Source organism: Cheilinus undulatus, linkage group 7 (genome assembly GCF_018320785.1).
Source record: "Cheilinus undulatus linkage group 7, ASM1832078v1, whole genome shotgun sequence".
NCBI classification, from domain to species: Eukaryota; Metazoa; Chordata; class Actinopteri; order Labriformes; family Labridae; genus Cheilinus; species Cheilinus undulatus.
The window spans coordinates 53,333,623-53,360,810 of NC_054871.1; the positions used below are offsets into that span (position 1 = coordinate 53,333,623).

Below are 27,188 nucleotides of genomic sequence, written 5' to 3' on the forward strand. Positions count from 1 at the left end.
TCAAAAACATAAGTTTAAATCTAATTTAAACTTAACACAGTAAATCTCAGTCATCTTTGATCTTAACAGATAATTTAATGCATTTAAATGCTTTATTTACACACAGCATAAGTGCTAACAGAAGTTTAAGGAGAATGGGGGTTATTAGATCATAGAACGCTCATTACAACCATGGGAGACTTGAGACTTCACTTGGACTTGTGACCAAAGACTTGAGACTTGGCTTGGACTTGTGACCAAAGACTTTAGACTTGACTTGGACTTGTCATCAAAGACGTGAGACTTGACTTGGACTTGTGACCAAAGACTTGAGACTTGGCTTGGATTTGTGACCAAAGACTTGAGACTTGGCTTGGACTTGTGGCCACAGACTTGAGACCTGACTTGGACTTGTCACCAAAGATTTGAGACTTGGCTTGGACTTATGACCAAAGACTTGAGACTTGGCTTGGACTTGTCGCCAAAGACTTGAGACTTGACTTGGACTTGTTACCAAAGACTTGAGACTTGACTTGGACTTGTTACCAAAGACTTGAGACTTGACTTGGACTTGTTACCAAAGACTTGAGACTTGGAGACAGCCTTTTATAACCACAAGTCCTCTCTGTGTGGCTGAATTCATTTCTTCTTCTTCTCTTTAAATCTGGGGCTGATCTCTCTCTAACACTGAAGGCTTCTCTCTGAGCCGCTTACACTGAGGGGGCAGGGCTGACACACACAGGTTATGTACAGGCAGCACTGCTTGAAATGCTGCTAACTGTGCAAAATGAGACTCTAAGACTTTGATGGACTTCAGTTTCAAACGTCCAGTTTAAGACTTTTCTAGACTTTTCAAGGATCTGCAGGAACCCTGAATAAAAACACACAGCACATCCTTGTGTTTAAATTCAGTGACATTATGGTGGACCTTTCATTGGTCAGGTGATGGTGACTTCATGTAACAACCAGTGTTTCTATTGGACCACACCTGTGCCAAAGTGTGCTGTCCTTTGATTTTGTATTTCTAAACATTTTTCTAGCTGTATTAGAGTCCTGTCCATGATGAATCATCTAGAGAACATTGTCAGCTGTAAAAGTAGAGCTGACACCTGTAGCCAAAGGTGTATCTGCAGCTGATCAGAGACAAAGACCAGCCCTGTTACCCCCCTCATTGTTCATGGATGAGAGAGCTGTGGAGTTTGATGTCAAAGATCAAACTTTTCAGCCATTGTTTGAGTGCTTTTCTGATGTTCTCCATGTTTCTCTGCTCTCTATTGACTGTAAATTACTGTAATCCTCATCAACAATCCTCCTCATCAGCACAAAGACCAGCTGTAGTGATCACTTCATACTGACTGACACAGTTCAAAGCAGATTTCTATGATTCTGGTGACATGTGAAGCTAAAGAATATTGATGTTAGATCAGACTCAGAGAGATGGAGGGCTGGGAGAAGCTCTGTGTGAATTAAGAGAGGAGCAGAGAGCGTTTATGTGGATAGTATCTGAAACAGAACAAGTTCAGCTCACTAAAGTCATCTGTGAGCAAACAGGAGAATTCAGAGGAGAGAGAATCTCTATTAAAGGTCTGCATATGTCACAACATTTGTTTACAATGTCTGATGCAGCTTCCATTTTTGTTTACCATAAAAGGAGAAAAACGCCACAAAGAGCGCCATCAAAAATCAAACCATGCTGACTCAGACTGGATTATAATCATTAGAGGAGCTCTGTGTGCTGAAATATGGTTGAAAATGTGCTCTAGAGCTTTGACTTTATCAGTGTCAGATGTGGTGGATACACAGTCTCCTCTGAACTGATTCTAAAATCTCAGAGATCCACAGCTAACACTGATCATGTGTGGATCACGGCATAGAAAAGAATCTACTCTTATTCCACGTCTCCTGATTGTTCAGAAACAGCAGAGAGGAATTTAGAGAAAGTTCATCAGGGACATTATGTTTGTGTTTTTATCACTAATGTTAAGAAGAGCACTGGAACGTCTGAGCTCACACCATGCTTTCATAAAGACACACAGCTGCCATCAGATGATAAGAGGAGAAAACAGAGAGAGAGGATGAGAGATCAGCAGATCATATGTGCTAAAGAGAGCAGACATTACTAGTCAAATACACAAACTCAACTTCTACAATCATATTAGTGACTAAACTATTAACTTTACTCTGAGCTGATGACAAAGTGCTGGGATGGGGGACACCAAATCAGATCTAGGACCCTAACATGGCTAGAGCCAGCCCTGCTCTTATTTAATCACATCTGGACTTACCCAGCCTTCCTGCAGTTCATTACAGCTGGAATCAGTCTCCGTCGTCCCTGGGCTGATGTGTTGTACTTGTTCAGATCTAACTCATCCAGAACCTCCTCTGACATCTGCAGCATGTAGGCCAGAGCAGAGCACTGGATCTCAGAGAGTTCCTCTCTTGATCTGCTCCTTGACTTCAGGAAGTCTTGGATGTCCTGATGTACTGAGAGGTCGTTCATCTCCATCAGACAGTGGAAGATGTTGATGCTTCTGTCAGGAGAGATACCTTCACTGTTCATCTCCTTCAGGTTCTTGATGGCACTCTGGATCATTTCTGGACGGTTGTCTGTCTGACCCAGCAGATCTCCAAAGAGTGTCTGGTTGGTCTCCAGAGAAAGGCTGTGAAGGAAGCAAACAAACAGGTCCAGGTGTCCATTTGGACTTCTCAGGGATTTCTCCATGGTACGCTTCAGGAAGACATCCAGGGGTGGAGTTTGAGAAGACTTTCTTTTTCTTAGAGAGTATTTTCTGTATGAGTCTCTGTTGTTGTCCTCTTGTAGGAACGCCTCAATGACATCTGTGTTCCTGTCGGTGAAACGGTGGTACATGTGGACTGCAGCCAGAAACTCCTGAACGCTCAGATGAACAAAGCAGTAGACTGTTTTCTGGAAAATCACACTCTCTCTCTTAAAGATCTCAGTACAAACTCCTGAGTAAACCGAGGCCTCTGTGACATCCAGACCACAGCGCTCCAGGTCTTCTTGGTAGAACATGATGTTTCCGTTCTCCAGATGTTCAAACGCCAGCCTCCCCAGCTTCAGAAGAAATTCCCTGTCAGATCTGGTGAGTTCCTCAGGACTCATCTGAGGTCCCTCATTGTACTTGCTCTTCTTCCTCTTGGTCTGAACCAACAGGAAGTGTGAGTACATGTCAGTCAGGGTCTTGGGCAGCTCTCCTCTCTGCTTCGTGCTCATCATGTGCTCCAGAACTGTAGCAGTGATCCAGCAGAAGACTGGGATCAGACACATGATGTGGAGGCTCCTGGATGTCTTGATGTGGGAGATGATTCTGCTGGACACATCTTCATCACTGAACCTTCTCCTGAAGTACTCCTCCTTCTGGGCGTCAGTGAAGCCTCGGACCTCTGTTACCCTGTCCACACATGAAGCAGGGATCTGATTGGCTGCTGCAGGTCGAGACGTTATCCAGATGAGAGCTGAGGGAAGCAGATTCCCCTTGATGAGGTTTGTCAGCAGCACGTTTAACGAGGACTTCTCTGACACATCAGACACAGCCTCCCTGATGCTGAAATCTAACGACAGTCTGCTTTCATCCAGGCCGTCAAAGATGAACAAAAGTTTACAGACAGCCAGCGTCTCCGCTCTGACCTTCTGGAATGTTGGATGGAAAACACGGAGCAGCTCCAGAAGACTGTAGCGCTCATCTCTGATCAAGTTCAGCTCCCTGAATGAAAGCAGAACCAGCAGACTGACGTCTTGGTTTTCTGAGCCCTCTGCCCAGTCCAGAGTGAACTTCTGCACAGAGAAGGTTTTTCCAACACCAGCCACACCGTTGGTCAGAACCACTCTGATGGCTTTCTGTTGGCCAGGTAAGGCTTTAAAGATGCCCTGACACTTGATTGGAGTCTCATGGAGGCTCTCCATCTTAGAAGCCATCTCAAGCTGTCTCACCTCTTCACTCTGTCCCTCTGTGATGTAGAGCTCAGTGTAGATCCTGTTCAGGAGGGTTCTACTTCCTGCTTCATCACTTCCTTCAGTCACATGTTCACATCTCTCCCTCAGACTGATCCTGTGTTCATCTAGAACCTCCTGTAGACCTCTATCTGCTGAAAGACCACAACAATATCAGACTGGACTGACACCAGGAATCTGGTTTTAGAACATGATCAAATAGACCATTTTCATTGGTAAATACACCGCCTGGACAAAAAAAAAGTCGCCACCAAAAACAAAAACAAAAAACAAGAACACTCTAATATTTCGTTGGACCACCTTTAGCTTTGATTACAGCACGCATTCGCTGTGGCATTGTTTCCATAAGCTTCTGCAATGTCTCAAGATTTAGTTTTTCACCAAGATCTTGTATTGATGATGGGAGAGTCTGACCACTGCGCAAGGCCTTCTCCAGCACATCCCAAAGATTCTCAATGGGGTTAAGGTCTGGACTCTGTGGTGGCCAATCCATGTGTGAAAATGATGTCTCATGCTCCCTGAACCACTCTTTCACAATTTGAGCCCGATGAATCCTGGCATTGTCATCTTGGAATATGCCCGTGCCATTAGGGAAGAAAAAATCCATTGATGGAATAACCTGGTCATTCAGTATATTCAGGTAGTCAGCTGACCTCATTCTTTGGGCACATAATGTTGCTGAACTTTGACCTGACCAACTGCAGCAACCCCAGATCATAGCACTGCCCCCACTGGCTTGTACAGTAGGCACTAGGCATGATGGGAGCATCACTTCACCTGCCTCTCTTCTTACCCTGATGCTCCATCACTCTGGAACAGGGTCAATCTGGAATCATCAGACCACATGACCTTCTTCCATTCCTCCAGAGTCCAATCTTTATGCTCCCTAGCAAACTGAAGCCTTTTTTCCGGTCAGCCTTACTGATTAGTGGTTTTCTTAAGGCTCCACAGCTGTTCAGTCCCAATCCCTTGAGTTCCCTTCGCATTGTGCGTGTGGAAATGCTCTTACTTTCACTATTAAACATACCCCTGAGTTCTACTGTTGTTTTTCTTCGATTTGATTTGGCCAAACGTTTAAGTGATCGCCGATCACGATCATTCAGGAATGTTTTCCGACTACATTTCTTCCTGGAAGACGATGGTTCCCCACTATCCTTCCAGTTTTTAATAATGCGTTGGACAGTTCTTAACCCAATTTTAGTAGTTTCTGCAATCTCCTTAGATGTTTTCTCTGCTTGATGCATGCCAATGATTTGACCCTTCTTAAACAGACTAACATCTTTTCCACAACCACAGGATGTGTCTTTCAACATGGTTGTTTAAGAAATGAGGAGTTACTCATTGCATCAGCTGGGGTTAAATAATTTATTGCAAGGTGAAAGACAATCACCCATGCAGTAATTATCCAATAAGAGGCTCGTACCTATTTGCTTAGTTAAATCCAGGTGGCGACTGTTGTTTTGTCCAGGCAGTGTATTACACAAACTGCACAACTCAAAAATAGCCCTGTAATAAATCTGAGCTGCTACAGGAGAATAAACTGAAAACAAGAACAGGCTTCAGCTAAAATGTTCAAATGTCCTGCTTTCATGATAATCATTACATACCATCTAATGAAGAACATTCAAAAGTCTTGTTCTCAGACCCAATCAGAACGTTTCCATGCATGGTTCAGTAGATCTAGAGCTTAGAGCTTGATTAGGCTTGTTAACTGGACTGCTGTCCTTTTCCCAGTATAAAGCACTGGGGCAGAACAGATTCCAGTGAGACATGTTGTCTGCTACAGTAGTGGTCATGTCTCCATCTAGAACCTTCTCCCTGTTGACCTTCTATAGGGGTGGGAACCAAGAACCAGTTCCCATTGAGAACCAGTTCCAATTGGCTCGATCCATCGACATCATTTACACTTTATCTAAACTATTCCTTATCAATGCCTCACCTCCGCATGCCATAAAACACAGGCCTTGCGTGAGGCAGTCAGCTGAACAGAGAAGCTGAGAAAATAAACATTTACCGGACTGTACAGTATCGCCGCAAGGTGTTTATAAAACTGGTTAAATCAGGGCAGGGGATCAAATGAAGTTTCTCTTTTTTTTCTTTCAATGACAGATGTGTGCTCTTTTCCCTCCCTTCCCTCCTCTCCTCCCAGAAGATGAGACATGATAATCAAAATCTAATAGGCTATCATAGAATCCAGGAATGTAAAGTAATGTTCTGTGGGACTTTAAACAGAAAAAGATTGGACTTCAATATTATTTATGTCTGCGTTGTGCTTCAGCGGTGAGCTCCGTCCTGCTGAGTGTTTACGATGATCTTATAAAAAGTTACAGAATACTTTAGCGCACAAAGCAGTGAATAATCTCATCTGTTTCACAGCGCCTGTGGGTGTGCGTACTAATATCTCATCACTGATGTATAGCCAGAAAGAAGAGTTAGAGTGTTTTTAAACTCATGTTGTCTTAGATCACATTAGAGCAGCAGTGCACATCTAACAGTTTGACTTTAGAGAAGACCATACCGCGGTGCCAGAACTGTCCCCGCGCCGTGCCTGCGCCATGGTGCGCGAGTATCTGTGCGCCGGTATATGTGCGACTGTTAGTCCTTTGCAAAACTGTCCCAACATCATTAACAGAGTTCAGTCATCACTTTTAAAGAGTCTTCACACACAGGCTGTGGTGCTGGCTGTGGAAAAATACAAAAATTCTCATGGAATTTATTATTAATGTGCACTAATCCCACAGCACCGTCTTCATGATGGTAATAATGCAACAGCTTGGCTATTTTTAATCCCCTTAGGATACAGTATTACCGTATTACCACCCATTTCTAGTGAGCTTTAGCAAACACAGACTAAAGTGGTCAAAAATGTGGCTTCATTTCTCCAAAAATGATGCACACAGGGCAATGAGAAACGTCTGTCACACAGTGATGTCTATGCATGACATGCATCTTTTTGCCCGATAACTGTTGATTTTGCACGAGTTCAATTTATTTGATACTTTCAGAGATCTAGGATCCAGAGACTAGTTTTATATTTACGTTAAGGTTTTGTCTTTGAAAGAAAATGAGCAGTAGTACTGTATTCTAATTCAAGTTCACAGATGAAAGCTCCAGAGAGCAGTTTGTCTTAACTAAGCCATATCCAACATAAAAAATATTTTTTTGTCTATGTTAGCATGTTCTCCTCCCAAACACTTGATGTTTAACATTTTTAGTAATCCAAAAAGAAAAGGAAGGAATCGATAAAGAATCGAATTAATAAGAAGAATTAAAAACGGCATCGATATTGATAAAATCTTACCAATTCCCACCCCTAAGTCCTTCTAACAGGTCAGTTTGTGTGTGGCAATGATATCTGCTTGTGGTGATGATGTTGTCTGTCTTAGCTCTTTTTCCTGGTCCTATAAAGCCGTCCTGGTCTATCAGCCTCAGCCTGGTTTTACAGATCAAATAGGTATCAAAGTCTGGCTTATACACTGGATTTTATCCTTCATTTTTACAGCAGTTTTAGTCAAAGTCAGACAGTAAATCCACTTTTTCTACCTGCATGTAAACTAATGACACCAGTCTTACCTGTTACACTTCTGGACTGACTGGATATCTGCAGTTGTGCTCTTTTTCCACACTGGGGACAGGAGGACTCTCCTGATAAAGCAGACTGGTCCCAGTATGAGCTGATACACTGTCTGCAGAACCAGTGTCCACAGCTGGTAGTAACTGGATCTCTCAGGATTTCCTGACACAGAGCACAGCTGGTCAGCTGTTCCTCCACTGAAACTGGTCTCTTTCTTCTTCTAGGGATTTAAAGGATAAACAGGTTAGAACATACAGTAGAATGTGATGATAAAAAGCTCTGTAGAGCTAAATGTCTCAGATACTGAGTTCTTGTTCAAACAACAATCTGCTCCAAAATCTGACAGCACCTTCATCCTGAAGACACAGAGACTGAAAATTCAAACTGCTGTTTTTATTCACCTTGATGGAGACAGATTTGGTTTTTCTGTTCAGGTTTTAATTCTTGGTTCTCAAACAGATCAGAAGCTCTGATGACAGATGCTTTGACTTTTTTCACGTACCAGGGACTGATTTATTTTTTCTTTTTCCTGCTTTTAGTTTGTGATGAACTTTAAAATATATGATTCTCATAAAGTTAGACAGGAGCATAAAAGTATTCTACAGATGAATCTTAAACCTTTATTGTTGTTGCCATTCTAATATTATTCATGAACAATATTGCTGATCTGTGATGGTGAGTTTATAAAGCTACAGTCACTATTCAGTGTTCAGTGGAGCTGAAGTTTGTCCACTGTTTCTCCTTTCATCATTTTCTCTCTTCATGTGATTTTTCTCCTCCCACTGATAAGGCTGGACTTGTGTGTAGCTTTATATTTCCTGTCTCAGAACTATTTTGCTGTATTATAGGTGAACACAGGAGGCTGGACTGCTTTGGCGTGTGCGTTTGTGTGGGAGCAGTAGCGGTGGCGGCAGACGGCCCATGTGTAAGAGCCACGGTTCACTACTGATTTTCAGAAATACGGGCAGCTGCACACTGGTCGGCTCTGAACTTATGATTTCACTGCACAATAGCTAGACACTGCTGAGCTCTCTGCAGCTTGATCCATATTCCAAGGAACCAATGAGAGAGAAGCTGGATGGCCTGTGACCTATCAGCAGTGAACAGGAGCGACAAAGGAGCAGCAGCGTCTGGAGCAGGCGTGTGAGTCGACAGGAAAGGAGCAGACACGAGGAGCAGCGAGGAGAGCGCCACAGATGAATCGGCAGCCAACAAGAAGCCAACGATCCTCACCTGAGTAGGCGTCAGCAGAGAACAGGAAAGCCACAACAGAGTCAAGGAAGTCCAGAGAGTTCGGAGCCAACATGACGCTGGTGGAGGAGTGAGGATCTCCACCTGGGGATTACAAACACTCCAGCACGGGAAAGAAAAGGAATCTAGAGGCCAGATTTCTGCTGTGCACTGCTGCTGTGATCTGTCCTCTTCAGGTGTGCTGGCTGACGGGTCGCTGTGGTCCAGGAAGGAACAGAGAGCTTTACAGTAACAGACACAGCCAGGAGGAGGAAAAGGGTGTCTGGGATTTGGACTTTGATTGTCTCCTGTTCTTATTACTGGACTTTTAATGACGACTTATGGCTGCTTTAAGACAGTGATAGGATGTTTGAATTAACAATATTCAGAGGATTATTTTAGAAACATGTCTAGATTTAACTGTCTCTGCTCCTGGTTTTAACTTTTTACCATAAATGTATCTCCTGGTTGCTCCAGAGATTGTTGTCTTCTCTTTGAACAGTTTGATTTAAAACATTTTTAAATGATCTCTGCTCACATTCAGTTCAGTCTCCACATTAAACTGAAGCTTAGAAAAATGTAGAAGAGCCTCGTATTAGTCTTTGTCTGGAGCCTCTGAATCATCAAATACACCAAATCTATGCTTTTGTTACCAGGATATCAGGGAGACAGATGTGGGACTGAGACAACTCTAGTTCTGAGGACACAAAGAGCTGAATCCTGACAGTTCAGAGGTTAAAGACAAGTTCTCTTACTGTGGATCTAAGGGTCCTGGTCCTGGTCCACTACTGAAGTTTAGAGGGTAACCTTTAGACCAGTCACTCTTCACAGAGACACCGCTGGAAGGAGGAGACTCTCCTCTGTCCTCTTGGTCTCCTCGGTCCCTCATCATCTTCAGTCCAGATCGTGCAGAGGACGATGTAGACCATGAAGGTAGAACAACCTGAGAACAAGGAAGACAAACAGGAGAGAAACGAACAGGAAGAACGTGTTCATAAATTCAAGCCTCGTGACCTAAAGAGAGAAATGATCTGACTTCACCTCCCCCCCTGCCTGATCCCACACCTCACTGCAGTCTGATCTGGATCACTGCTGGGTATCTGATCCTGGTCTGGTTAGAGAACTGATCTCAGACTAGGATTTGGGGCTAACCAGTTTCTAATTCCATTAGAGCGTCCTTAAACGCTCTCATGGTGTATGGTATTATCACTATGTCATCAAAATCACATTAAACCTGAAACAGCAGCTCTGGACCCACAAGGAAAACATACACCTCTACTCTCATTTCACTGGATCCTTTTAGACCAGTGGATCTAAACTGGTCTAGATTCAGGACCCACCACCACCCCCTTAATGACCAATCAACCAAACTGATTTCATTTCCAATCAGAACCAAATATTGCTATGAAAATGAGACTGTGAGGACTTAAGATGAAACAAAGCTGTGATGGAGACAAATCCTTCAAAAGAAAAGCACATCAGAAACCTTTTGCCACATTTTTGTTCCACAACCCGCTGAAAAGGACTCTGAAACCCCCTTTTGGGTCCCGACCCACCAGTTGAGAACCACAGTGTCAGAAAAAGCCTCTAAAGAACAACAAGGACACTTCTGATTTACAGTCTTTACAGAGGAGAAAGCAGAGTTTTGGAGTGTCAGCTCCACTCTGCAGCGTTGTTACAGCCATGATCAGCTTGTGAGGAGGCTCTTCCAGTAGTTTCTACTTGGATGTGAGTACAGCAGTGGCTGCTGAGCTCTGATGGAAGAAAGCTGCACATCGCCTCACTGGTCCCAGTAGTAAAAGACTGTGGCTGGGTTCATGCAGACCAGTTTGGATGGCCGGATGAATGAATTTAGTAACAGCAGACTTCAGAACCTCAGCAGTGATTTCTCCAGTATGTGTCTAAGAGAAGACCAGTTTAAACTCAGTGGGTTTTAGATGAGCCGTGTTCAGAGGTCCAGCCGCCTGTTACTGAAACTCTACCTGCATCTCTGACTGATCTAAAAGAGGACCACTCCTCCACTACCAGCTGTTTACCTGCTGCTCTTAGGTGAGCTGAAGAGAGTTTATGATGTTGAAGAAGTGGAGTTAAAGGGAGGCAGCTCCCCCTACTGTTCAAACAGAGAAACACACCCTGAACTGAAAACCCACCATGACCCTCAAATGTTGACTCAAGATGAAAGATTTCATTTCAAGCTTTTCTTTAAAGGTTTGAAAATGGCATTATTTAGAGGCATTATTTAGTCCAGAGGACTTAAAGGGTGGAGAGAATACTGCAAAACCCCTGTGGGCCCATTTAATCTGAGGGGAACCCAGAAACACTGACTGTGAGATGAGAGAGCAGGAATCCTGTCTGTTTAAGGTTTGTTCAAGTGAAATTTGCTAACAGCCTCTATTTCAATCTGCTCCCATTATGAGACTCAGAGAGAGAGGAGTCTCTCTTCCTCATCAGACACAGCTCTACACACACAAAGTTTCTGACATCCACCTACAAAGATCTGATTTATGCTTTTTGGCTCCAACAACTGAATTTCCTTCACTTTTCTAGTCTCACAAAGGCTGAGAAAACAGGAAGTGGAGCTCTGCTCCTCATCAGTTTTCTTTGTTTTACTGTTTAAAGTGGATGACTCAGCACATAGACATAATATATTGGTAGACGCCTCATTGACTGTGTCAGCCCGCTGCCGCTGTACGTCAGTGTGTCCGCCATATTACCAGAGGAAGGACCGTTCCATAAACAATGTAAGTCTATGGGGGATGAAGGGTTTTGTAATTAAAAACACACAAGTTTACATTTAAGTGGTCGTTATGAGTCATTTGTATATTACGTGGAATACCTCTGGCAAGATGGCGGCGGCGTTGACGTACGGCCACTCATAGACATTATATACGTATATGTATGGCAAGCCGTTTTAACATTTAAAAGTTAAGTTTGACTATCTGGAATTCAAATTGTAGATATCTACAATGTCTCTCTGACTAGTCGTAATTCAATTTTGACTAGGTGAAATAACAATTAGAGATAGCTTAATTCAATTTTGACTAGGTGAAATAACAGTTAGAGATAGCTGTAATTCAATTTTGACTAGGTGAAATAACAATTAGAGATAGCTGTAATTCAATTTTGACTAGGTGAAATAACAATTAGAGATAGCTGTAATTCAATTTTGACTAGGTGAAATAACAGTTAGAGATAGCTGTTATTCAATTTTGACTAGGTGAAATAACAATTAGAGATAGCTTAATTCAATTTTGACTAGGTGAAATAACAATTAGAGATAGCTTAATTCAATTTTGACTAGGTGAAATAACAGTTAGAGATAGCTGTTATTCAATTTTGACTAGGTGAAATAACAGTTAGAGATAGCTGTTATTCAATTTTGACTAGGTGAAATAACAATTAGAGATAGCTTAATTCAATTTTGACTAGGTGAAATAACAGTTAGAGATAGCTGTTATTCAATTTTGACTAGGTGAAATAACAATTAGAGATAGCTGTAATTCAATTTTGACTAGGTGAAATAACAATTAGAGATAGCTGTAATTCAATTTTGACTAGGTGAAATAACAATTAGAGATAGCTGTAATTCAATTTTGACTAGGTGAAATAACAGTTAGAGATAGCTGTAATTCAATTTTGACTAGGTGAAATAACAATTAGAGATAGCTGTAATTCAATTTTGACTAGGTGAAATAACAATTAGAGATAGCTGTAATTCAATTTTGACTAGGTGAAATAACAGTTAGAGATAGCTGTTATTCAATTTTGACTAGGTGAAATAACAATTAGAGATAGCTGTAATTCAATTTTGACTAGGTGAAATAACAGTTAGAGATAGCTGTTATTCAATTTTGACTAGGTGAAATAACAATTAGAGATAGCTTAATTCAATTTTGACTAGGTGAAATAACAATTAGAGATAGCTGTAATTCAATTTTGACTAGGTGAAATAACAATTAGAGATAGCTGTAATTCAATTTTGACTAGGTGAAATAACAGTTAGAGATAGCTGTTATTCAATTTTGACTAGGTGAAATAACAATTAGAGATAGCTTAATTCAATTTTGACTAGGTGAAATAACAATTAGAGATAGCTGTAATTCAATTTTGACTAGGTGAAATAACAATTAGAGATAGCTGTAATTCAATTTTGACTAGGTGAAATAACAATTAGAGATAGCTGTAATTCAATTTTGACTAGGTGAAATAACAGTTAGAGATAGCTGTTATTCAATTTTGACTAGGTGAAATAACAGTTAGAGATAGCTGTTATTCAATTTTGACTAGGTGAAATAACAATTAGAGATAGCTTAATTCAATTTTGACTAGGTGAAATAACAATTAGAGATAGCTGTAATTCAATTTTGACTAGGTGAAATAACAATTAGAGATAGCTGTAATTCAATTTTGACTAGGTGAAATAACAGTTAGAGATAGCTGTTATTCAATTTTGACTGGGTGAAATAACAATTAGAGATAGCTGTAATTCAATTTTGACTAGGTGAAATAACAGTTAGAGATAGCTGTTATTCAATTTTGACTAGGTGAAATAACAGTTAGAGATAGCTGTTATTCAATTTTGACTAGGTGAAATAACAATTAGAGATAGCTGTAATTCAATTTTGACTAGGTGAAATAACAATTAGAGATAGCTGTAATTCAATTTTGACTAGGTGAAATAACAATTAGAGATAGCTGTAATTCAATTTTGACTAGGTGAAATAACAATTAGAGATAGCTGTAATTCAATTTTGACTAGGTGAAATAACAGTTAGAGATAGCTTAATTCAATTTTGACTAGGTGAAATAACAATTAGAGATAGCTGTTATTCAATTTTGACTAGGTGAAATAACAATTAGAGATAGCTGTAATTCAATTTTGACTAGGTGAAATAACAATTAGAGATAGCTGTAATTCAATTTTGACTAGGTGAAATAACAATTAGAGATAGCTGTAATTCAATTTTGACTAGGTGAAATAACAGTTAGAGATAGCTGTTATTCAATTTTGACTAGGTGAAATAACAATTAGAGATAGCTTAATTCAATTTTGACTAGGTGAAATAACAGTTAGAGATAGCTGTTATTCAATTTTGACTAGGTGAAATAACAATTAGAGATAGCTTAATTCAATTTTGACTAGGTGAAATAACAGTTAGTGATAGCTGTTATTCAATTTTGACTAGGTGAAATAACAGTTAGAGATAGCTGTTATTCAATTTTGACTAGGTGAAATAACAGTTAGAGATAGCTGTTATTCAATTTTGACTAGGTGAAATAACAATTAGAGATAGCTTAATTCAATTTTGACTAGGTGAAATAACAGTTAGAGATAGCTGTTATTCAATTTTGACTAGGTGAAATAACAATTAGAGATAGCTTAATTCAATTTTGACTAGGTGAAATAACAGTTAGAGATAGCTGTTATTCAATTTTGACTGGGTGAAATAACAATTAGAGATAGCTGTAATTCAATTTTGACTAGGTGAAATAACAGTTAGAGATAGCTGTTATTCAATTTTGACTAGGTGAAATAACAGTTAGAGATAGCTGTTATTCAATTTTGACTAGGTGAAATAACAATTAGAGATAGCTGTAATTCAATTTTGACTAGGTGAAATAACAATTAGAGATAGCTGTAATTCAATTTTGACTAGGTGAAATAACAATTAGAGATAGCTGTAATTCAATTTTGACTAGGTGAAATAACAATTAGAGATAGCTGTAATTCAATTTTGACTAGGTGAAATAACAGTTAGAGATAGCTTAATTCAATTTTGACTAGGTGAAATAACAATTAGAGATAGCTGTTATTCAATTTTGACTAGGTGAAATAACAATTAGAGATAGCTGTAATTCAATTTTGACTAGGTGAAATAACAATTAGAGATAGCTGTAATTCAATTTTGACTAGGTGAAATAACAATTAGAGATAGCTGTAATTCAATTTTGACTAGGTGAAATAACAGTTAGAGATAGCTGTTATTCAATTTTGACTAGGTGAAATAACAATTAGAGATAGCTTAATTCAATTTTGACTAGGTGAAATAACAGTTAGAGATAGCTGTTATTCAATTTTGACTAGGTGAAATAACAATTAGAGATAGCTTAATTCAATTTTGACTAGGTGAAATAACAGTTAGTGATAGCTGTTATTCAATTTTGACTAGGTGAAATAACAGTTAGAGATAGCTGTTATTCAATTTTGACTAGGTGAAATAACAGTTAGAGATAGCTGTTATTCAATTTTGACTAGGTGAAATAACAATTAGAGATAGCTTAATTCAATTTTGACTAGGTGAAATAACAGTTAGAGATAGCTGTTATTCAATTTTGACTAGGTGAAATAACAGTTAGAGATAGCTGTTATTCAATTTTGACTAGGTGAAATAACAGTTAGAGATAGCTGTAATTCAATTTTGACTAGGTGAAATAACAGTTAGAGATAGCTGTAATTCAATTTTGACTAGGTGAAATAACAATTAGAGATAGCTGTAATTCAATTTTGACTAGGTGAAATAACAGTTAGAGATAGCTGTAATTCAATTTTGACTAGGTGAAATAACAGTTAGAGATAGCTGTAATTCAATTTTGACTAGGTGAAATAACAGTTAGAGATAGCTGTAATTCAATTTTGACTAGGTGAAATAACAATTAGAGATAGCTGTAATTCAATTTTGACTAGGTGAAATAACAATTAGAGATAGCTGTAATTCAATTTTGACTAGGTGAAATAACAGTTAGAGATAGCTTAATTCAATTTTGACTAGGTGAAATAACAATTAGAGATAGCTTAATTCAATTTTGACTAGGTGAAATCTTAAAATTACACGTGTTAGTGTTAGAACGTGTTAGTTTCACTCTCTCTGCAACAATAGGTGAGGCAGTTGACGCGTGTGGCTCCCTCTATTGATTGCTAAAAGTGTAAACTGCCGGGGCGGAGTTTCACTGTAGTCCAAGCTTTAAGAGAGTTTGAATCTAAATTTGCCAGCTGGGGCGGTTAGCGGCTGTGCACAATCAACTCAATTGTGCACATCTGTGGCATATCTCTCTATATAAGTACACAGACTGCGCTGAAGCGTCAGCGTAAGCGTCAGCCCTTGTGGAAGCCCAATTATGTGAAGACCACATTGGGTAAAGACCAGCGAGTCTACCTGTGCGAGTCCACCGAGCAAGGCCACCGACAGGCAGCACTGCCTCATAACAGTCTAACGCACCCCAGCAGTCTAACGCAACATGTGCAACCAAAAAATACAAGTCATATATGGAACAGAAAGAAGCACAATAGTTACAGAAAAGCGAAACCTGCATAATCTATCCACTTTGCAGAATGCCTCTTTTCCACAACCTTTTATCACAGTTGGCCTCTGGAACTGCCAGTCTGCAGTTAACAAAGCAGAATTCATCAATTCCCTCACTAAACTGTCTAACATTCAGGTCCTAGCCCTGACAGAAACTTGGGTCCGTCCTGAGAACACTGTAACACCAACTGCTCTATCAGTTGATGCAGTGTTCTCTCATACACCTCGCTCTTCTGGCCGAGGAGGTGGCACAGGCATTATTCTTTCTCATAGCTGGAACTTCAGCCAGTTCAAACCCTTGGACAATAACACCTCATTTGAATATCATGCAGTACAGGTCACTGCCCCAATAAAGGCTTACATGGTTGTGGTATACCGCCCACCTGGGGGTCACCTGGACAACTTTATTGTGGAACTGGACATGTTACTCTCAGACATCCCTGATGATGGCACACCATTGGTTGTCATGGGTGACATGAACATCCACTTGGATAGAGCCCAGGCTACTGATTTTATTTCACTACTGTCCTCCTTTGACTTGAAACTGGTTCAAACGCCTCCTACACACAAGGCTGGTAATACACTGGATCTGATTCTAACTCGCAATTGCTCCACGGCTAATTTGAGTGTAACACCACTTCACCTCTCTGACCACTACTTCATTCAGTTCTCACTTGGCTTACCTGAACTTCAACAATCTACTACTCAGTTAAGATCATACCGCAGAAACCTTCAGTCACTTGACCCAACACAGCTGTCTGACGAGGTCTCAGCTGCACTAGCCTCATGTAACGAGTCCTTCACACTCACTGTTAACGAGGCCACAGACACATTCTGCTCCTCACTGACCTCCTCTCTGGACAAACTCTGCCCTCTGGTGTCTAAGCCTATTCGTAATACTCCACCTTGTCCCTGGCTCACTGAGGTCATCAGAACCCAAAGGGCAGGGCTCAGAGCGGCAGAGAGAAAATGGCGTAAATCCAAACAAACCACTGACTTGAGTGCTTATCAGCAAAAACTGTCCTGTTTTACCTCTGCTCTAAAATCTGCTAAGAAGGCGTTCTATCAATCAAAGATCTGTGCTGCCACTGATGCACGCAAACTCTTCTCTGCTTTTAACTCGCTCCTCTCTCCTTCAAACCCACAACCCTCCAGTATGTTGACTCCAGACATGTTCGCCTCCTACTTCACTGACAAGGTTTCTGCCATCAGCAACCAATTCTCTGAGCCTGTCCAACTCAGTTTTCTGCCACCAGCTAGTGATGCATCACTTAGCTCATTCTCTCCACTAAGTGAGAGCGAGGTCACCAGGCTTCTGCTTGACTCTAAGCCCACAACCTGTCCCCTCGATCCGATACCATCACATCTCTTGCAGGCGATTGAGCCCACAATCAGCCCTGCTGTGAGTTGTATCATTAACTCCTCTCTGTCCACAGGTGTTTTCCCAGCTGCTTTCAAGCAAGCGCGGGTTACACCACTGCTCAAAAAACCCACTCTCAACCCAGCCCTGGTTGAAAATTACAGGCCGGTCTCACTTCTCCCATTCCTATCAAAAATACTGGAGCGCACAGTCTTCAACCAGCTCTCAGAACACTTGCAGAACAATGATCTACTTGATCAGAATCAGTCTGGCTTTAGGCGGGGCCACTCTACTGAAACTGCACTTTTGTCGGTAACGGAATCACTTCGCTTGGCCAGAGCAGCTGGTCAGTCCTCAGTTCTCTTACTGCTGGATCTGTCTGCTGCCTTTGACACAGTAAACCACCAAATCCTCCTCTCCACACTCTCTTCACTTGGTATCTCAGGATCTGCCCTACAGTGGTTTAAGTCCTACCTCACAGGGAGATCTTTTAGAGTATCATGGAAGGGAGGAGTGTCTAAACTGCATGGCTTATCAACAGGGGTGCCTCAAGGGTCTGTGCTTGGTCCCCTACTTTTCTCAATATACACCACCTCACTTGGTGCAATCATCCGCTCCCATGGCTTTTCTTATCACTGCTATGCAGACGACACACAGCTATTCCTGTCCTTTCCACCAGATGACACAACTGTCTCAGCTCGGATCTCATCCTGCCTTGCTGATATTTCTAAATGGATGAGGAACGTCACCTTCAGCTCAACCTGCCCAAAACTGAGCTCATTATCATCCCAGCCAGTCCCACTATTGAACCGCAGATCAGTATCCAGCTTGGATCAAATAATCTCTTGCCCACTAAGTCAGCCCGGAATCTGGGTGTCATGATTGATGACCAGCTAACCTTCAAGCTCCATGTGGCCTCGATTGCTCGGTCCTGCCGTTTCGCCCTCTACAACATCAAGAGGATCAGACCCTACTTGACAGAGCATGCTACACAACTCCTAGTACAGGCTCTTATAATATCACGTATTGACTACTGTAACTCATTACTGGCAGGCCTACCTGCATGCACAGTTATACCTCTGCAGTTGATCCAGAACACAGCAGCACGTCTGGTCTTCAACCAACCCAAGAGAGCTCATGTCACGCCTCTTTTAATCTCTCTACACTGGCTTCCAGTTGCAGCTCGCATTAAATTCAAAACTCTAATCATTGCTTACAAAGCAGTAACTAAAACTGCTCCTGTTTACCTGGAGTCCCTCATCCAGGTCTACACCCTTCTCGCCACTACGCTCAGCCAGCGAAAGGCGCCTGGTACTTCCAGCACATCATGCTCCTAAGTCACTAGCTCGACTCTTCTCCTCTGTTGTCCCTAAATGGTGGAATGAATTACCCAACTACATTCGATCTACAGACTCCCTGTCTACTTTCAAGAGAAGGCTAAAGACCCAGCTCTTCAGAGAACACTTTGCACTTAGCTAGGCAATTCTCTACTGTTGTCCCCAGTAGTAGATTGAGTCTCAGCCAGACTATTCTCCACTGCTGCCCCCAGTGGTTGAATGAGTTTCCCAACTATAGTTAGCTCGCACTGTCCTGCTCTACTTCTGGGATTTCTTTGCCCAGCTCTTTGGGAATGATCCAGCACTTGGTACTTGGTAAATAGTTGTTGTGAAGCCTAATGAATGGCAATTAGTGATCCCACATTTTCCTTGATTCATTGTTGCTGTCTAAAAACAAACAAACAAAAAAAAAAACAACAAACAAAAAAAAAAAAAACAAAAAAAACAAAAAACAAAAAAAAACCCAAAAAAACCCCAAAAAAAACAAAAAACAAAACAAAACAAAAAAAAAAACTACATAAACAACGTATATTTTGGTACTCTGCCTTAAACTCTACACGGCAGCACTTGCGTCCAATTGAACCTGAAGCACTTGATGGCACTTACTGATGTTGTTTCTTCTTGTCTAGATCATTGCTTGTGTTGTTCTTGCTCTCAAATGTACGTCGCTTTGGAGAAAAGCGTCTGCTAAATGACATTGTAACATTGTAACATTGTAACAATTTTGGATAGGCAGAATGTATTTTCGGATATCTAAAATGTTCTTTTTGACTAGGCGAAATTGAATTACAGATATCTACAGTTAGAATTCCGGATAGTCAAACTTAGCTAAATGTTAAAACGGCTTGCCATATATGTCTATGCGACCCACTCGCAAATGAGTCATCTACGTATATTATGTCTATGGACTCAGCATTAACCTGCTTTATTCACCCATGAACCAGAGATTTGACCACTAAAACAATCATAATCTTTAGTTATTAACACTCACCCTTTCTCTGAAGTGCCTGTCTCTCCGCTCAGGTAAAGAAAAATGTTTTGACTGTTTACTATGACGACGCCCGTAGATATCTATAGAACACTCTTCTATATATATATCTATGGACGACGCCCATGTCGGCCATCTTGACCGCAGTTGGGTCCCTCTCGCTCAACCCGGCTGAAGATCCGCGGCTCCCCGCCCCTATGATCCCGCTCGTTACAGACCCGAGAGAGGTCGAGAAACACCGAGCCGTGACGGAACGTTTTGACGTCACGCCGCACAGCTGTACGGCATTCATTTTTATGTACGTGTAAGGTCTTCACAGAAGAAAAACGCCATTAACCTGTTTATTATACTGGTAAATGTTAAAACAGAAAGCCCATCTTAATGTCTTCCTAAAGTCCGACCTAAAAACATGTGATTAGTGCACAAACGCCAGAGCTCTGGAAACCAAAGCTTTTTGTCTGATGAACTGGATTTATATATTTATTTTTATTTTTTTCAATTGTAACTGTCTGTATTTGTATGTTCTAATTGCCCCTTTCATTCTCCGTTTATAACTTTCCTCAGCCCCGTTTCTCACTGTTTTCACTCTGTAATGTGTTTGATAACTTGTGAATAAAGGTGTAAAAAAAAATACATATGTGTGTATATATATATATATATATATATATATATATATATATACCAAAAAAAAAACTTTTTCTTTCTGACCAAAAAATGAAAAACCAAAAGCCAAAATCAAATAACAGCCCGAAATTGGTTTTTGGATTTTCCTTTTTCATTTTACCGTTTTAGGTCTGGAAATGAAAAAAACTGAAGCACGTGACCATGACGTAAATGGAGTCCCTACCAAAATAAAATCCAACCTTATAAATTAATAATAAAAACATAGGCTACGTTAAATAGCGCTTACATTTTTGAACAGTGTTAAAGTGTTTTATTTTATACACCATTAGGCTCATTATTATAATTTCAGGAAACAGAAATTAAAAATATATATGAAAAATAATATTAATATTGCGTGGCCAGGAGATATTTAATGTGCGGACATGAGATAGTTAATGCGTGGCTAGAGTTAATTCACCTTCGGGATCGGTGTGGTGTGGCACTCCGGTTGATGCTATTTGTAATGTACTGCTTGAGCAGCAGTTGGCGCTGCTGTGCTACGTTTTGGTTATCTTCCTCCGTTGCCATGCTGACGAGTAGAGATGGGCGATACCAGCGTTTTTTAATTTGATACGATACTGATACTTTTTTATGTAATTTTATCGATATTGATACCGATACCGATACTTTTGAAGAAAGAATAAATCAGGCAGTTAAAAGGTGTATGCAGGTCATTCAGAAATTCATTTGGGTGAAAATTCAATTAGATAAAAATATTTTAGCAGGTAAAAAAATAAAATGAAAATAAATAAAAAAGTAAATAACAATAATAATAATAATAATAAAATATTGATAAAAATAAAATAAACATCATATCATTTCATAGCACAACCTTGTATATAGAATTAAAATAGCCACAACATAACCAATTTCTTTTCTTGGTGACCCTTTGCTCTCGCTGCAGGATGATACGTAATGTTGATATAGTGATGATTTATGATCGGGAGTCTGTGCATTGTGTTTTATTTTGAAAGAACCGGATGCTGCCTAAGCAGGGGGGCTGGAGCCTATCCCAGCTACTTTCGGGCGTAAGGCGGTCAGTAATTATAGTTACAATCAGCAACTACAATTACTGATCGTTTGGGAGAAAGATATACTGTATACAGTGATATCATTTTCGACGATATTGTGGAAAACATTTTCCCCTCTTCCATATTCCCAGCCTAAATGAAGAGGATCCCGAAAGTCACCAGCAGAGATCCCCATCACCCAACATGAGAAAGACGATGAACAATAATCAACAGTATTTACAGGAGTGGTTAATAACTGAGGATCTGTTACAGATATGACTGGCAGATTAAGTGCAAGTTAAAGACTCAACTGGTGCAGTGGATACTGCTGCAACTGCACACTTGGGGACCTGGGTTCAAATCCCAGTGTATTAGAGAGTTATTCTTACTACCAGCCTTTCCTGGTCATTTTATGTTTATGTTGTTGGCTTTTTTGTACGGAGAAATCAGTTTAATTTCCTCATCAGTACAACCAGCAGCCCTAGTCTATGTTACACGGTTGTTTGATTCCTAACAACTGTTCTCGTGTTATTTGATCATAAATAAATACAAATTCACATATTTCTTGCCTGTTCCTATTGTACCAGCAGCTGGTCCCTTTTGCGTGAGGGGGAGAGGTTTGCCATCTCTGAATGCCTTGTTTGAAAATGATGAAGAGATGAAGATCAGATGAAGAGTAAACCTGCAGAAGAAGGGATGTTTGTGTTGTTTTGAATCCAGACAGTGATGTGGAACCTGGCTGCTTCTCTTGCCCAAGTTTGAAGTAAACATCCTCCCAGGTTACAAAAAGACTACTGTCAGTTCTTAAAGAAGTTACAATTTTATAGTAAATCTTTATCAAGAAACAATGTTTCTCGCAATGTCCCTCACAAATGAACACATATATAAAAACACCATAGCTCCCATTAAACATTTGAACGTGATAAGGATCGTTTAATGTTCACATGAGGGGAACTCAAGTTGCAGCCATGATACTTTCAACTTTCCTGTGCATGGAGGCCCTCTAAGCTGGGCTGCTACAGACAGTGGGGTGCTCCTCCTCCTTGCTGGGCTCCCTAAGGTTCCCTAAAGGCACCGTCTTTTAAACAGTCTGCAGTCTCTAACTACTAACATGTGCAAAGCAGTCCCACTAGCATGTTTTGACACATAGACTGCCTCTGATTAAGACTGATTTTTCGGGGGGCTTTTTCGTGCCTTTATTAGAGAGAGGACAGTGGATAGAGTCGGAATCAGGGAAGAGAGCAGGGAGAGACATGCAGGAAATAGTGCCACGGGCTGGATCCGAACCCGGGTCGCCTGCGTACACGGTGCACGCCTTGACCACTCGACTACCGGCATGCCCAGATTAGGACTGATTTAACAAAAAGTCTCTATTAATAACCCAGTCCCCAGCTTTGAGTGAAAGTGTTATAAACCCTGATTCCTGGTTGATTAACAAACTGTTGACGGTCCAGTTATAATGTCAGCAGGGGCTTCAGATGACAGAGGACCAACCTTTCCTGGGTGTTCATCAGATGTGACGTCAGTGCGACTGACCTGTCATGGTTGAAGACCTAGGGATGCAGGCTGTTCAACCGGTACCACACAGGTCATTTTCCATAGTTGTGGTACTTTCCCAAGCTTCAGGCCCCTGTTCTCCACAACCCTACACAGCTGGTCTGCACAGGATTTAAGGGAGCTCTAGCCTCTTCAGTTTTCTCTTTATCTGGGTGGCAGAAAATAGAGCTTCTTCTCTGGACCTCATTCGTCCATCTCCTAACATTGCGAGTAACAGCTGGTTGTCTGTGCACCAGGAGCTGCACCTAATCATGTCAGCTCTTCAAAGGGGAGGGAGGGGGATGACCTTTATGCCTTCTTGGTGTCAGCATGGAGAAGATCTAGCATTTTGTTGTCTATAGCACAGGTGTCAAACTCAAGGCCCGGGGGCCAAATCCGGCCCTCGGAACAGTTAAATCCGGCCCACAAGATGATCTGATATTTCTGTTCTAACTGTCCCATCAGTCTGAGGTCTGCAGATTTCCTCAAGTATAAAAATGTGAACTTATCCTGATGATTTAAGATTTCCTTGTTAAGTCAAAAAATCTGAAAAAGTAAGGAGTAAAATTATTTAGATTAGAAGTCAGGAATGTGGGGAAAAAAATCATTTGTGTTTTAATTTCATATTTTCAATTCAGCATTTCACAGTTAGGACTCAAACTTTTGACTTTTAATTTCATACTTTGAGCATTTTAACTCAAATTTTGACTTCTAATATAATAGAACTTTAAGATTCACAATTCTAATTTTTAAGTGTTATTTTAACCTTTTTAACTACAGTATTTATTTTGTATTTTCTCTCATGTTTTCAACTCCAAAATTTGACTTAATAATCTAATCTAAGGGAGAGCCCAGCCACCCTACAGAGGAAGCTCATTTCGGCCGTTTGTTCCCGCGACCTTGTCAGTTATTTGTTAGTTATCAGTATATGTTAATGTATCTGCACACACCATGAAGTCACTCATGTTGCAAAGTTAATGCACCTAATGACATGGTTAATAAATCACCCACACTGACCGCTGGCTTATGCGAGTATTTCAGGGGGCTAAATCGTAGGCTATGTGGGCCACAGTTCGGGTCATATTTCTTGCACAGGTGTATTTATTTATATCATGAACGTCTATAAACAGCATCAACCGGAGTTCCACACCACACCTATCGTGAAGGTGAATTAACTCATAGCCAGCATTAACTATCTCATGTCAGCACATTAAATATCTCCTGGCCACGCAATATTACAGTTTTTCACAATTGTTAAAACACTAAACACCATTCTCTGAACCAAATTCTCAGTGGCCGAAACTCATTTTTCAACTCAAACACTCTTTTGGCCCAAACTTAAACTGTTCAGGTACTTGGACTCAATTTGCAAAACTCATTTGCTCTTTTTTGCAAAACCTTAGACACATTCTCAGTCACTAAACACATTTCACACTGTCATACACTTGTGTTGCAAAACTGTAAACACTAGCAGCAAAATGTGAACACAACTCCAACACAGCTGTCATCTTTTACACACAGCAACTCAAAATTGAACACACAAGTTTCTAATGATGCAATCAGACCAATTAGGCAGGATAAAAGTCAGTTCAGAGTGCACAGGTGGCACATGCGCTTCCATCTACAACGGACAGAAACACACAGAGAGGCAGAGGAGTTCCTATGAGAGGTGGTGGACGAGGAGGAAGGGGACGAGGAAGAGGCCGAGGAAGACCAAGAAAAATCATCACTGATGAAATTCGGGTAACTATTGTACACCACGTCTTTGTTCATGGGATGACAAAGAGAGAAGCAGGACAAAGAGTCCAGCCCAATTTATGCAGATTCTCTGTGGCCAGCATCATCAGGACATCCAGAGAAGAGAACAACTCATTGTTTCTTGTTGTACAACATTTGACATACAGAATACTATACTGTAAGTACTGTAATGCTCATTACAATGCTATTTTTACTGGCTATATATGTTTGTAAGTGCATTTTCCTCTCTGTAGAATTGAAAGACAACCAGATCTATGACCGACAGCCCAACACCAGGGAAAATTTACTGCAGGCAATGGAACAGGCCTGTGATGATATACAGTAACTGTGGAGTCGTGTCAAAGCTGGGTACGGCACACCAGAGGGTTCTTCCCCCGTTGTCTGGCATGGAGGAAATATTGCCTGTGATCTGGATGAAGTCCTCTGGTCGGACCCTGCACAAAGACAAGATGTTGGACACTGAATCTCAGTGACTTTGACTATGCAGTAATGTGCTTTTAATTTTTGTTTTATTTTGTTATGAAAGTGCTGAATGTAGACTTTGACTATGATCATTTTTTTGCTCAATGCATTTACAAATATCAATAATGTGGATGCTTACTCAGCATCCCCACCAAGAAACATTTTCTGTTGACTACATGCCCTGGGTGCTGTGTCCTAAATTATTTTATGTTGTGTCTAATGAATGCTCTTTGGTGAATATATTTTTACTTGCTGTGTGTATGATCTGAACACATTGTTTGGTTTTCAACACAGGGTAACTGGTTTTGAGGTGATAGTTTGATTGTGATAGAAAAGTCTGGGGTTTTGTGAATGTAGTTTGACTTTTTGGATTTGTGTTTAAGGTTTTGAGAAAATGGGTGGAGGTTTCAAGAAAATGTGTTTTAGCAATTGTGAAAAACAGTAATATGTGATTAGACTGCGACTAAAGAGAACTGATGGTTTGATGCGTGATTAGACCGCGACTAAAGAGAACTGATGGTTTAATGCGTGATTAGACCGCGACTAAAGAGAACTGATGGTTTGATGCGTGATTAGACCGCGACTAAAGAGAACTGATGGTTTGATGCGTGATTAGACCGCGACTAAAGAGAACTGATGGTTTGATGCGTGATTAGACCGCCACTAAAGAGAACTGATGGTTTGATGCGTGATTAGACCGCCACTAAAGAGAACTGATGGTTTGATGCGTGATTAGACCGCCACTAAAGAGAACTGATGGTTTGATGCGTGATTAGACCGCCACTAAAGAGAACTGATGGTTTGATGCGTGATTAGACCGCCACTAAAGAGAACTGATGGTTTGATGCGTGATTAGACCGCCACTAAAGAGAACTGATGGTTTGATGCGTGATTAGACCGCCACTAAAGAGAACTGATGGTTTGATGCGTGATTAGACCGCCACTAAAGAGAACTGATGGTTTGATGCGTGATTAGACCGCCACTAAAGAGAACTGACGGTTTGATGCGTGATTAGACCGCGACTAAAGAGAACTGATGGTTTGATGCGTGATTAGACCGCCACTAAAGAGAACTGATGGTTTAATGCGTGATTAGACCGCGACTACACCGCGTTCCACATAAATATGCAAACGACGTTTTTCTCTGATTTTCTAAATATCAATGCAAATGACAGTCAGAATATTTTTCAAGTCATCAACAGTTAGAGTATAATTCACATGTTTTTTAACTTACTTCATCATGATAACTTTTATTTTTTTAAAAATAAAAACCTCAAAATGCACTTTTCCACATGTTCCACATTATTAAGCAGGCCACAGGTTTCAGCAATATGGGAAAGAAAAAGGATCTCTCTGCTGCTGAAAAGTGTCAAAAAGTGTAATGCCTTGGACAAAGAATGAAAACATTCGATATTTCAGGAAAAATTAAGCATGATCATCGTACTTTGAAGACATTAGTGTCTGATTCAGAGCACAGCCGGGTTCCTGCAGATAAAGACATAATGAGGAAGGTTTCTGACGGACAAATACATCATATTAAGAGAGCAGATGCTAAAATACCATTACAAAGCAGCAAACAGGTATTTGAAGCTGCTGGTGCCTCTGGAGTCCCACCAACCTCAAGGTGTAGGATCCTCCAGAGGCTTGCAGTCGTGTATAAACCTACTATTCAGCCCCCCCTAACCAATGCTCACAAGCAGAAACGGTTGCAGTGGGCCCAGAAATACATGAAGACTCATTTTCAAACAGTCTTGTTGACTGATGAGTGCCGTGCAACCCTGGATGGTCCAGATGGAGGAGTAGTGGATGGTTGGTGGATGGCCACCATGTCCCAATGAGGCTGGGACATCAGCAAGGAGGGGGCGGAGTCATGGTCTGGGCCGGAATCATGAGGACAGAGCTGATAGGCCCCTTTAGGGTCCCTGAATCTGTGAAAATGACCTCGGCAAAGTATCTAGAGTTTCTGACTGACCACTTTCTTCTATGGTACAACAAGAGAGCCGTGCCTTCTGTAGCA

At 40.8% G+C, this 27,188-nt stretch overlaps 1 protein-coding gene across 1 annotated transcript in view; it reads right to left on the reverse strand.

Moving 5' to 3' along the window:
* LOC121511740 (NLR family CARD domain-containing protein 3-like) overlaps positions 1–10,744 on the reverse strand; it is a 37,305-nt gene extending 26,561 nt beyond the window's left edge. The window contains exons 1-4 of the mRNA XM_041790502.1: positions 10,739–10,744; positions 9,512–9,699; positions 7,526–7,746; positions 2,265–4,086 (exon numbers count right to left, since the gene is read on the reverse strand). Of these exons, the coding sequence (XP_041646436.1) occupies positions 2,265–4,086; positions 7,526–7,746; positions 9,512–9,699; positions 10,739–10,744 (2,237 nt within the window). The remainder of the gene's footprint in view (positions 1–2,264; positions 4,087–7,525; positions 7,747–9,511; positions 9,700–10,738) is intronic.
* Positions 10,745–27,188: the final 16,444 nt, after the last annotated feature.